Here is a 13583-nt window from a genome sequence, read left to right as displayed (position 1 = left end):
GCTGATTAAAAATAATCAGTTACTTTATCCCATGGGGTATATACTTGCTGCATTTTATTAGTTTGTATAACGTGGTCTTGAGGCAAGAATGCATTGAATAAACCCTATCCACTCAATATTTCCTGTTCATGTGGGTTTCACACATAAAATATTTTATTCTTTTATTTTCCTGTTTCTTTTGTGTTTTTGCCCAGCGTGACTTCCAAGTGTTTTTATTTTAGTAATGCTTTGCCAATCTATCTTATTATATCCATGTTACTGATTTTCCCTTGTGAAATTAATAGGTCAAAGGAATTTAAATGCATTGTGAGGATGTGAGTGTAAATCGTGAGAATTGATATTAAACTCTCTTAATAGATGATAGATCCCACATGAAATATGACTGGAGCAACTAAGAGTTTGTTAGAAGACAGGAAAAGCTAGCCTAGAGGTTTTGTCGTGATAATTTTTCACTGCCTCATAAAAGCATCCTGTGCAGACTTGGGATCTTGCTCCTGGCTGCAGTGTGATATGGTCGGGAGTCAGTGATACATATTCTGTTCCAAAAAGATGTTCATTAGTTTGATTGAAACACTAAGTACTTTGAGAACTCAGCCTCACAGTTATTTACAGATAGGAGGCCTTGGCGATGCTGCTGGAAGATGGAGAAAATTACTGTGTTTGTGTTGGGCAACTCATAGTAGAGGTGGAGTTGCCCCTGTCATTAGAGTCAGTGGACAGAAGTGTTCCAGTAACCTGTGCTGCCTGTGATTTTTATACAAATGAGCTTGGGTTGTGTTCGTGGAGGGCTAGGGGCTCACTGATTGTGTTTTACCAAGCAAATGCAGTATACTATGAAGAAAAATGAACGCTTGAAGAGAGCTGAACCATGGGCGCATGTTGAAAAGCTGGTTATTGCCTGGAGGGATGGCAGCCACAGCAGGGGAGGGACAGGCACACAGTCAGTATCATTCAGCCACTCACCAACACACGACTGACCCAGTTTTCCCTATTGGGACAAGCGCAGCCAGCTGGCGTGAACCTTGGGACAATGTAGGTTACTCATGGGAAGCAGAGCCTGCAGCACTCCTTCTCAGGCTTAGCGACACAGCTACAGCTGCAATTTTGTGCTTGTAATGCCTAACTCCTTGCCTGAACATCAAATCTGTATCTTCTTTTACCTTATGTGCATTTAGGGGTGAGGTTTTGGCTGTATACTGTATTACAGAATTTTCCTAAAGAATTTTATGGGGCAAAAGGCAGCTACTGTTCCCACAGCAAATTCTATAGACTTTGAAAGGACCTGGCTCTAAATGTTCTCTATCAGAGGAAGAAGTGTATTGTAGCGTGACCATTTGGTATTCAGCTGTGAATTACCTGAAACATCTCACAATGTTGTCTACACACAAAGCATGAAAAAAAACCCCAAAAACCAAAAAAACAAAAAACCAACAACTATGAAAATTAATTTCATAGTTACTTTGGGAAGTTATTGGGTCTCTTTACAGCAGACATCTTTGCATATTATGCTTTCAGAGCTTTTTTTGTAATTCCTATATTACATACATTTTTTCTTCTCTCCTTAGAGATTTTGCCAAGAGATTCCAGTCTAAAAGACAAATTCATAAAACATTTTACAGGTAAGGCAGCCACTCGCTCTTAATTTACCTACATATGCATATTCTAAGTAGCCACAGGGTCACACCATTAGCTTCTTTTGAGGTTCTGCACCGAGTTTAACATTTGTAAAGTTAAATTCGCATTTTTTAGGACTAGAAGTTTAAGTTTGAGTCTCTCTTTGAATAGACTAAAATAACTTTCAAAACATGGTAAGTTAAAACATTCATGATTTAAAACCTATTGTTTCATTTCTATCATCCTATTGTTGCATGTTGATTTGCACCTACACTACAAGTTCAATAGTTTTAGGTACTGAATGTATATGTCTGTATGTCATAGATACTGCATTGTATATCTACATGCAAACAATTTGCAGTATGGTGTTGAAAATGTGATATGTGTGAGCACCTTTCTGCTATCTCTGGCAAGTAATACTTCAATAAGAGAACTCAGTACATTCTTCATGTTAGATATATGTAATTTTTCCATAATTTTTGTCAGTCCTACTGTATTTATTTTTGAGTTCACTAATTTTAAAACTTCCCATTGGACTGCATGTATCTTTCAGAAACAGACCTGTGTGGCTGTTTAAGTTTTCACTGTATCAGGGAAACAATTTCTGTCTTCTGTCTCAAGATGTACACATGTGGATGCTTATTTTAACGAAGCAATCAAATAGAACAAGGAAGGATTAAACAGTGCAAACGAATCAGAAAAATCATTTGTTATTTCATATATGAAAGTTTAGTATGATTACACTCAAGTACTTGAAAACTGAGGTGGAGTTTTATAATGCATTTACCTTTGAGACTCTATTTTGTAACTGGAAAAATATTGTACCCTGTGAATATAGACAAAAAGAGTTGCCAACAGCAAGATTGTTGTGCTGATTCTTTTCTCTCCTGTTCTAAATGTTCTGGAATTCAGAAAAGTGAAGGTTTCAGAGTATGACACTGCAAATCTGTAGGTGATTTTAAATGTTACTGGGACTAGTAAAACTAAAAAACTAGAAAAACTGGAAAAATAGTTGGCAGAAGGAGCATGAAAAAGAGATTTGGAAAATGCACTTCCCGTTTGCTGGAAATTTCAGGCAGTCATTCTCAAGAAAGGAAAGAATCTGTTGTCTCTTTCGCCTGGGGGAGGTGTCCTCAATCCTTTAGGACAAGCACAACTTTAAGCATCTTTCTGCCAACTGCTAGCTGCAGCCTAACAGCGTCTACAGGAAACACGCCACACCAGCTGGCCCTTGACTCTTACAGTAAACAAGAGTAGTTATGAACCTTACCATTTTCAGCCTATATGAGAAGGAAATGAGCATATGGATTCTAACTATGCTATCCTATGTAGCACAGGAATACTGAAAATTCCTCTCCTGGGAAGACAGGCAAGAAAGATTTGGTTATATTAATACTCAGTCCATTTCCTTTTCATTCTTAACTTTGGATACTGCTCAGCTACCATAAAAAGCTCAACATAAGAATCTGGAGAAGCTAAATAATGAATACAGAACAAGTTTTATTACTCAAAAACAACAATGAAAAACAACCGTGAGTTTTATGGAAGGTATTTTGAGAATACTAAATCATAGAAAAGAAAAAGAGCAAAAAATACTTGAAGGCCTGTTTCTGGAGCCATTCATTAAATTAACAGTCCTTTTCTACATGAGTATCTGTAATCAAAATTGCTGAAATTATTTGACTAGCATTAGCTGGAGTGAATAAAGAAAGCAAGTTCATTCCAAAATCGTTGACATTTATTTCTTTGTTGGTTTAGATTTTCTGCCTACATTTTTTTTTTCGTTAATTATGCTCTTAAGATCTCCAGTGATTGTTTTTTCTGCCTGTTTGTTGTTGTTGTTGTTGTTGTTTTCCACAATTTTATCTGGTCCTGTAATCTGCGGGTGTTTTTTTAAAATAACAGCCTAACTTTGTTTTTCTTGATTTTGTTCAAATCAAAATCTTTTTTCTATCAATCTTAGTTATGTAAACTGCTCAGATATAGTTCAGATATGTTCAAGAGTTAGGACATCCTAAACTAATGAAGTTGTGAAAAAGAAAAGAGGAGAAATCAACATTATCTTTGCAGTCCATTATCTTTACAGTTTTAGGGTTAATAAAATTATTGTCCACTTCTAGTACGCCAAGAATAGTAGACACATTTTAGAGCCAAATAAGAACCACATGTAACAGTACTCAACTATAGGAAAAATAATAAATAATCTTGTAAGTCATAAAGTTATCTATCAATTCAGCTTGAAAAGCCAGCTGACATAGTGTGCTCTGTAAAGCACAAGTAAAATTAACAGACTATTTTTGACAGCAGGGAAGAAAGCTATAAAACCATATATTATCTGATGGGACAAGGAATTTATTTAGTGACAAAAGCTGATGTTATCTCCATATATCTTGGATAATTTCAAATTACATACTTTCTTTTGAGCCTAATCACTCAGATAAAAAATGGCAACAATCTTCTTGTTCAAAGTTGCAAGGGCTGCTTTGTCACTTTATCTAAAAGCCTATTTGTGGCTGAAAAATCTCACAAAATCCACATATTACTGTATACTATATCTGATGTTCAAGTGTGTTCATTAACTTAGAGAGGAATCTTCTCTCAAGCTTGTGATAGTTTGGCTCCACTGTCAAGAGATAATTGTCTTGGTATGTTTTACCAGGCTGATAAACCACCTTTCAAGTGATGAAATAAATAAGTTTTGCCCTGAAATGCTTGCTATCTTCCTCTGACAGGGTAGTTAGTCAACACAACATGCTTTCTATGGATCCTTTTGTAGTGTTGCTGAAAAAAATGTGTTCTTGTTGAGGGTTCCTATTTGTGCTGAATTTAGAGGATGGAAGTTAAATTGATTTGGTTCAGTCAGTGTCAATTTATGTAAGTGTTTTCTGTCCAAATCACAGGAAACTCATCCCTAACTGTCAGTGGATGTGTTGCTAAGCAGGTTAAATGATGCAAATACTGCATTTTTGCACTGCTTTTCAGCTCAGATGCCATCAGTAATACCTTCCCTGGGCCATCAGCAATAATGGAAGGGCTCTTTCACAACTAGTTACCTTTGAGCCATGTTTTGGAGATCAGTAGCTATATATTCTTATCAAATATTAGTGTAAACAGATGACACTGATATCCAGAGAAGGGAGCACAGGCTGGAGAAACAGACACACAACACGCTACACCCTGGGCACACAGGGATTTGCCTCACCCAAACATTGAAACGCATGCTGCCCTCTGCATGTCTGCGCTCTTTCTTGCTAGGACTACTTTAACAAATCAGGTTCCTAGATGATATTCAGCTGTCATTTTTCTTCCTCAACGCCCATGTTGTATGTTAAGAACTTCATATACCATCTATGTGCAAACTGGAAGAATTAGTAAGTGAAGCTACTGCATCTTTCCAGGGCTTAGAAACTCGTATTTGATAAAATATTACTTTTATTTATCTTTAGAAATAAAATCTTCATTCCATCTACATTTGAATACTGACTACTGAGCAAACAAAATTCTTTTGTAGAGGCACCATTCTATTTTTCACTATATAAGAAATGTTATTGTTCATTTTGAATTAGTGGAATTTCAAGGCTAATCCAGTCCATCATTTCCAAGGGCCATTTTTTTGTTATTCAGACCGTGACCATAATAGCGTAGCAATGATATTTCTTTCCGCTGTTTTTCAGTAGCATTATTATTATTGTATTGCATCATAACTGTTTACAGTCTAATAAAAGACTAAATGTACTTGTCAAAACACATGCGAATTAATTCTATGTGTTGACATTGAAAGCTTTTGGTTAACTCTTGCTTACTCTCAAACAGGGCCAGTCACATTTTCGTCAGAGTGTAGCAAGCACTTTCATCGACTGTATCACAACACAAGGGACTGCTCAACACCAGCTTGTAAGTAGCAATTAACCTACCTTGAAATGACAGCTGAGATACTTGTTTTAAAGAAACCTGCTTTTCCTACTAAGTGTTTGATATGCTGGTCCTTTTGTAACTGTTACTCTTTAACACTATAGTACAGGATGTATCCAAGGTCTTCTAATATACAAAGTTTTTCTATTAATGCACTTGCAGTCAGCTGCATATAATGGAGTTCCTTCAAAGTGAGACTAACATAAATGAAATGAAAACTGCACTCCAAAAAAAACAATCAGGCTATGCAGAGGGCAGGTATGAAGCCATATTCTCCTTCCTCCTTCCTTTAGCTCTGCTTAGTAACTCATGCAATAAGGTAAACCCTGAACAATTCCCTACCGTCTCTTAACCCTCAATAGTATGGTTATAACTTAGTTTTGGACATTTTTCAGTTTGTGGTGATAATTTTCTATTATATGCTCACCCTTAAAGAACAAAAAAATCAATTATTTCATCATGGCTATTATTGATATATGCAGTTCTTATCAAACAATATTCCAGTAAGAGAGCCACAGAAGTTTTGCTTTAACACAGCCTGAATGTAATTTTATCAGAAAGACTGAAAAATAAAAGTGTCCTAAGATGTTATTAAATGGATAAAACAAACAAACCCCCCTGAAACAAACAAAAAAATCCAAGCAGAATGGAAATCCCTTAAAAATAAGTCACTTCAGCATTTCCTAAAGTAACTTTTATTTTTAAGGGATTTCCATTTTGCTTGGAAATTGTCCTAGAAAGGACAATGGACAATTCAAATAAAGTGAGTGGAAAAGAAGTAATACAATTTAATTAGAAACACTGGTGATGTGTAAGTGCACACTATGGACCGAGGCACTCTGGAAATTTTTCAGGATTTAACGTGAAAAAATAATGACACTTCTTCTCTGCATCACTTAGAATGATGGTAAGCACCTTTTGTGAGCAGCTGAGATGCTCTTTCACCAAAGCTCAGCACCTCAGAGGATCTGTCTTTTGAAAGGGGATGGAGCAAGTCTCGTCTCTGTCCACCCTTACACTGATCAGAAGTTGGAATGTAGAAATCCATGGGTGATCCTCAAAAGACATACATATAACTTTGTAAGTAGACATATGAGTAGGTTAGACATATATCTCTTACATGCTGCATAACAAAAATACCGTGCTTGTTGCATATTGCATACCTTGAATACATGGTACCACATTGTATGGATTTTATTTGGACTTCCCTGTGTTGCCTAAGTACTTCATTTATTTATGAAGAAACACAGGCATAATATTTCTCTTCTAATTAAATAACTTTTCTCTAAAGTTAAAAACAAGCTTGTGGTTAGGACTGTGTGAAGAACTGGTTTTTAAGATCAACTAACAAGACAAAACATAAAACAAAATACCTGATTAAAAGCAAAGCAGGGGTTTTTAAATCCATTTCGTCAGCCAAACTCGAAGCAATGATTTTCATTCAACCCGAAATGTTCTGTTGATCTGAAAAAAAGAATTAAATCCTAAGAACTGTCTTCACTTTATACATCACTCAGGGTTTAGAACAGCTATCAAGGCTGATGATAGCCAGGATCTTTTCCAACCCCTTCAGAGGTGTTTGATGTTTTCTTTCAAGGACGCCTTAGCCACCATAGGTTTTCTAGATGAGCTACTTCTTCTCCTACTAACACAGTTATATTCTGTACAAACATTCCCTGAAGCAGTGAATCCAGGTTAGCATTCAGTCTCTTGCTGTTTGTCACAATTTCTATTAAGTTTTATTAAAATACTTATCAAGCAAGTGAAGAAAATTGCACCTAATCATTCCTTGTTACTAAAGAACTAGATCTTTCCATCAGAAAGGGTGGCAGTAGCTCAGGGGCCACTTGAACCAAGTGGTCATTTGAACCAAGGACACCAGAGAGATAGCAAGTAGGATGCTAGTATCACTGGTCTGATGATTAAGAGGTTTACTTGAATATGGAAAATATGGATTTCTGTCAATGTTAAGACTAAATTGTGCAATAAAAAAGTTTGAAAGAGCCTGAACTCAAACTTCTTCATAGTCTACTGGTTAGAATAGCCTCCCTGTTAATGAGTTAATTCCTTAAGGTAAAGTTGGGGGTTCAACCTGGGCTTCTACAGCTTAGAAGGAAATGATCTGGTGGAAAAAGAATTGCTTCACTTATATTTCTTCTAGAGCCCTGTCTAGAATAAGGTACAATCTAATTTTGCATCTTGCACACATAGTTTCATGATTTTCCATCAGAGAATGATTTCAATGCATAGAGTGTCTGAAATTCTAGTACAAACTCTACATTTAATTTTATGCATTTTTTAGGGTATCTGGCAACTGAGATTCATTATTGCTGTGGGTAATTTTGTTTTATAGATTATAAAAGGTGTGCAAGGTTGCTAACGAGATTAGCAATGAGCCCTTTGTGTACACAGTCCTAGGATGTTTGCTATGTAAGTATCATTTTTCCCACTCATTTTCTTATTTGTTAAATTGTCTAGTGATTTACTTCACACTTGTACCATGTTATCAGGTGTGCATATAGAAATGTGGTATTAACGGAATGGAGTGCATCTTAATGCAGGTCTGGCATTGCTGTAAGGACCAACTGGTTCCTCATGGAAATACATAGAAGCACAGATACCTCAGAAGTAGGTGCCACTATAATTTCCTACCAATCACTTGTGGCACCATAGTCCATAATTATGCTCTGGGTCACCTCTTACTGTTCAAAATTTTGAAAAGGACCCTGGTTGGTGAAAGATAAAAATGCATGAGGACTTCATCAACATTTATTTCAAGCCTTTCCATAAGAGGGCTTTGTCGTTAATCCACAGAAGAAGCAGAATATCTTGGTCTCGGGTCTGCCAATGCAATCTTCATAGATAATGTATCACTTTATTCACCTGTGGGACCACTTTTCCTTTCCAAATTGTCTCCTGACAATTTCTCTAAAGTTAATAACACTTTATGGTGGTGGAAGTAAACTGAACATAAAGATGTGACAAATCTGAAGGCTTCAAGTAACAGGCTGTGGAAGGAACCAGTCCATCCTTGTTTATGAAATGTATATTAAATGTGTTAATTAAACAGCATTGTCACTGATAAAAGCAACATCTTCAAGTGAATTGTTTTCTTCAGTTGTTTGAATATCAATAAGATGGTTACACTTCCAACAGTAATTTGAAAAACTGCATTGGTTATTATTGACCAATAAAATATATAAAATCAGCAAATTCAATTTATTCAAAATTCTAAGATGGTTTCCTTTCACCACCTCCTCCTGACAAATACTGTAAACTTGGAGTTTGAGGGAGTTGAGTATGTCACTTCTTCTTGCTTCAAGACTCCAATTCATACTAATCAAGAATAAGAAAGGAAGAGCAGGATATGAGTCAGTGTTAGCTGATTTGATTTCCAAGCGGAGGTGGGATTCATTTTGGTGGCTGTGAGAAAATGCTTTGAAGAATATGGCAGTATTTCAGTGCTGAGAAAAAATGACCTCATTTATTTATCTTCTTATTTTATTTTTTTAACTATTTTCAGTCTGTTTGGGTCCCTGCTTTCCAGGTCTTGCAGGTGGTTTTGAATATATCAGAGACTGAACATAACCAGAGACCTGACTATGGATCTCATTACTTTTCCAGGATCTCCTTTTCATGACTAAGGGTATTTTCTGAATGCCCTTTTCTTTATATATTTTGTTGTTGTTGTTCTTCTGAGGTGCCTAAATTCCTCTTTGTTTCTTAGTGTTCTTTTTCAAATCTCAGCTTTCTAAAACATCCCAGCACTCTATCATTTTCTGCACTGTCACCTATTTAGTCTGTGTTTTTCCCTCATCTGTATCCCTTTACATCTCTGGGTTGATGGCTCAGGGCTACCAGAAAAGTTTCTGGGTATTCCAATACTTTTCTCCCTTTTCTTTCAAGAGGATGAGTCAAAAGATCTGCCTCTATATTGACAGTACAGAAGCATCTATCTCCTCCTATTTCCATCTTTAAAGTAAAAAAGGATCAGAATTTGTTGTGATTTGCAAATCCAGGTGTTCCAATTTGCCTGCCAAAAATACACTCAAAGAGATGACATGTGGGGAAGGGAGGGTTTAAATGGTAAGCAATGTTAGCAGCTCGTGTGCACTGTGTTCACTTAAAGTTGTATCTAGGCTGACTTTCTCTTTACTTCGTTAAAAATAAACTATTAAATTAAAAAGTAGAGCTGTGATCTGAGTGTTTCCCAGCTTCCTCTCTGCTCTCTCACCCTGTTTCTCCAGCACGTAGAGTGTTGTTTCCACTAGAGATAAACCAGGCTCAGATCTTCATGTTTACTCATACCCAATGTCTTATTGGAATGAAAAGATTTTCCTGAGAAAGATGAAGGGTAGCAGGAGTTGCCCTCTCTCCAAACAGACAGGACAGCACAGGAGTTACATATGTTGATTCCTCGATAACACTGCATTTCTGGCATGATTCTGTGATTGCTTCTACTCCATCTATTGGCACAAAGGATCTGTTTTTCTCACCACCTTCACACTAGCTTAGAAAGGACAGGGTCATAGTTCCTGTTTCCTGTAAGGGAATTTGCCTTTGCTTTAACATCCGAGAGAGTCTTGGAGATTCTCTGTTGCCTTGAAGAAGGAGGCTCTCCCACTCAAAAAACTGCCAACTACTTTTAAACATTTCTCTTGCATGTACTAAAATAGGCTACATTTTCCTCATAAAAACAGAACTGCAATGCTATTATGCAAATATTTTCCACCCCCTCCTGTAAGTGCCCGGGCACAAAAAGTAAACGTGGTCTTGTCTTGTCAGAAGTGAAGTTTTGTCTGGGAAAAGCCGATCTTTCCGCGGGAGTGGGCGGTGGAAGGGAAGCGGCGCGGCCGGTTTCAGCACCATGGAGAAGGGCCGCCGCGGGGGACCTCTCTGCGCCCCGAGGCATTGCCGGGACGATCGCGCAGATGGCGGCGCCGCTCCGGGACCGGAGTTCAAAGCTCACCCTTCCTGGCTGTCACGGCTCTTAGCCTTTTGTTGTTGGCTTGGTTTGATTTGGTTTGGTTTGGTTTGGTTTGGATTGGTTTGGTTTGGTTTGGTTTGGTTTGGTTTGGATTGGTTTGGTTTGGTTTGGTTTGGTTTGGTTTGGTTTGGTTTGGTTTGGTTCGGTTCAGTTCGGTTTGGTTCGGTTTGGTTTAGTTTTGGTTTTGCAATTCAGATTCTTGCAAATGGAAGTAAAGCATTTGATGAAACCCAGAATTTAGAAACTCATGTGACTATATGCACAGGGAACTTTTCTTGTAAGATGCAGCAGCATGGACTGCTTAAACCTCTTAGCATTGATGATGAGGATTTGCCACGGCAAAACTCATTAGTGTTCACAGGAGGGCAAGACCCATTGGCGTCCTGGAGTTAATCTTAAGATTTATGCAATCCACAGGGAACCGTGATTTATAAACAGAATTACACTAAATGGTCTGCCTCTGCGTTTTGAAACTAGTTATAAAATGGTATGTCCTTTTCTCTTGCAGACTTTCTACTAAGGAGAGAATTCTGATTTGCCAAGAAAGTGCCTTGAAATCTTCCAAGACAGAGAAGACATCTTTTACCTTTTTGATTTACAACATTTTGTTACTAGATGCATTTTATTTTCATATATTTGTCAGACATTCCATATTTGTGTGAAACATTATTTTATTTTAATTTGTAAATTTGTTGCCTATAGTTCAGACAAGCCAATTATTTAAATACATTGTATATAAAGAATACTAATGATGTACTGATTAAATGTAATAACCATATGCAGGGAGTGGTGAAATTTTGCTGTTTCTCTTGTTCCATTGTATTTACATCATTCTGCTCAGGCTCTTACTTTCATTATTTGCACTAACTTGAAATGCAGAAGTCTATGTAACTGAAACCTGAATAAGCTGTAAGTGAGGATGGAAGATATTTGCCATGGAAGATATTTTATATTATGAAGCTTTGTTAATATATGCATATATATTATTGCACATCAGAAAAAATTTGCTCAGAAATGCACCTTGCTTTCAGGAACATTTGTATGACTATTCTGGATTTTCATCAGTTACATTTGTACTGGCACTTATGGAAAGAATTGCAAATAATGTAAATATAAAGACTGGAAAACTGCAATGCAGTTTTGGTGGAATAAAGAACATAAAAAATAAACTATTTTTCAGGAGGAGTTATTTAAATTTATGAAGAGGTTACTTATTTAATATATACATTTAATTTTCCTGTTGAACTTGAAATAATTTTCTATCAAAAACTTGAAACTTGTGCATTTAGTTTTTTACAGCATTTCATTTTCAAGTAGTAAATTTTTTTTTCAGGTATTTATTTTTCATCTGAGTGGGGTGCAAACAAAAATGCATCATGCACCCGCTGAGAACAACAGAAACCTTCTGTGAGGGTGAAGAGAGAGTAATAATATAGCCCAGTAGAAAAGAAAATACTTTAAAGCATATCATAAGACCAAGGGGTATAATGAATGAATTTTTCTGGTGACACATCAAGTTTAACTATTTGGCAAGAACCCAAAGCACAATTACTGCATCTTTCTTATTTAAAATCAAATTGGGATGATAACATTTGCTACCCGTTTGTCTCAGGTCTTTTATTGCAAGCTTATATGATTGCTTTACAAAGAACCTAGTACGAAGTGAGGCTTTTATGGTCAGGCCTAGAGTAACTGAGAATACACACTGATGACTCTGCCCAAATTGCAATTCTCGTGATTAACTGATCAAACTAATCCCCTCAAATTAGATGTTGTCTCTATCCTTTCCCTCAATGTCAGCTTCATGAGCCCTTTAACTTCCATGGCCAGCACTTTTACCTCTACAGAATAGCAGGGGAGCTCTGCCCTGGGATTCCTTGCCAAATAGCAAACAGCTATTTGTTTTGTTTCTTCTTTCTACATTGTTCAGTGTGTTTCAGCACCAAAATTGTGCAGTTTCCCATGCTGCAGCAGTCAGTTCGGCCCACAGCTTCTGCAGGTACTATCATGTTATGTCTGGGCAATAATATGTCACAGCAGCTGCTTGTAACCAGCTCCTTAGTAACAGTTGTTGAAGTATTTGCTCCCTCTGTACTCCTGTCTAAAGGGTTGCTGTCCTGGGCCGTTCGTATTTATTCTTAACATGGTTGTTTTTCAAACTTTTTGCCATCATGTTCTTTTGGTAAGAACAAAGTTCTCAAGCCTCATTCTAGTCCATGTTGGAGGCAGTATTCATACTGAAGAAAGAGTAACATATGGGAAATCCTAGTGGCTGAATGGTGAGATGGATAACTTTATTTCTCTGTGGGTGACCTACTTCTCATTATTTTGGCTATGGAGAAACTTCAGGATGATGTTTAGAAAGTCTAAGACCCTAATGAATTTAACTGTCAGATTCTGAAACAGCCTTCTAATGGCAGTTTTTAACATTTTTATGATGGGTCTCAATACGATTAAGAATTAAAATATTACAAGATGCCTTCCTATAATACCTAAATTCTATGTCTCAAGAAGTCTCTCCCATTCCTATGCCACAAAGAAAGGCAATAAATGAAAGTACTGACATCAGAGACTGAGGCTTGTAAGATGGGAGAAAAAGATCTTAAATTTCACCTGCTCTTGAAGAGTTCCTTCATGTTTACACATCCTGAGATTAACTTTTACCTCTCTTACACAAATCATGCAGCTGCCAGGGCACATTAAGAAGTCATGGTGTACTTACAAGTGATAACCAGTCACAAAAGATAAGAACACTGTTTCTTATCACTGAAGTTTGAACATTCCCAGTCATGCACAGACCCAGGGTACGTAACAGACTGGCACAGCTCGTAAGTCACCAGCTTATATTTAGTTGCCATCTGAATAACAGGAATGTGTTTTTAATTTTATGTGGGCCTGAACTGTTCTGAGTGGGACTGGATTTCATCAGTTTATAGAGTTATCTTGTATTTTCCCAGACAAAATAAGTTTAACCATGATATTGCTTGAATTCTTGCAGTTAATCCATACACAGGCTCAGGGCTGAAGTGTGACACCAACCTGAGTTCTGAGGGAACTAGCTTGTTCCCCA

At 37.0% G+C, this 13583-nt stretch overlaps 1 protein-coding gene across 1 annotated transcript in view; it reads left to right on the top strand.

Annotated features, from left to right (window-relative positions):
• Window positions 1-7944, top strand: part of ALKAL1 (ALK and LTK ligand 1) — a 33183-nt gene extending 25239 nt beyond the window's left edge. The window contains exons 2-4 of the mRNA XM_065630238.1: window positions 1566-1619; window positions 5428-5508; window positions 7880-7944. Of these exons, the coding sequence (XP_065486310.1) occupies window positions 1566-1619; window positions 5428-5508; window positions 7880-7944 (200 nt within the window). The remainder of the gene's footprint in view (window positions 1-1565; window positions 1620-5427; window positions 5509-7879) is intronic.
• The last annotated feature ends 5639 nt before the right edge of the window (window positions 7945-13583 follow it).

This window comes from Caloenas nicobarica, chromosome 2, assembly GCF_036013445.1.
Source record: "Caloenas nicobarica isolate bCalNic1 chromosome 2, bCalNic1.hap1, whole genome shotgun sequence".
Classification (NCBI taxonomy): domain Eukaryota; kingdom Metazoa; phylum Chordata; class Aves; order Columbiformes; family Columbidae; genus Caloenas; species Caloenas nicobarica.
The sequence above is the reverse complement of the archived record's forward strand: the minus strand, read 5'-3'. Positions and strand labels throughout refer to the sequence as shown.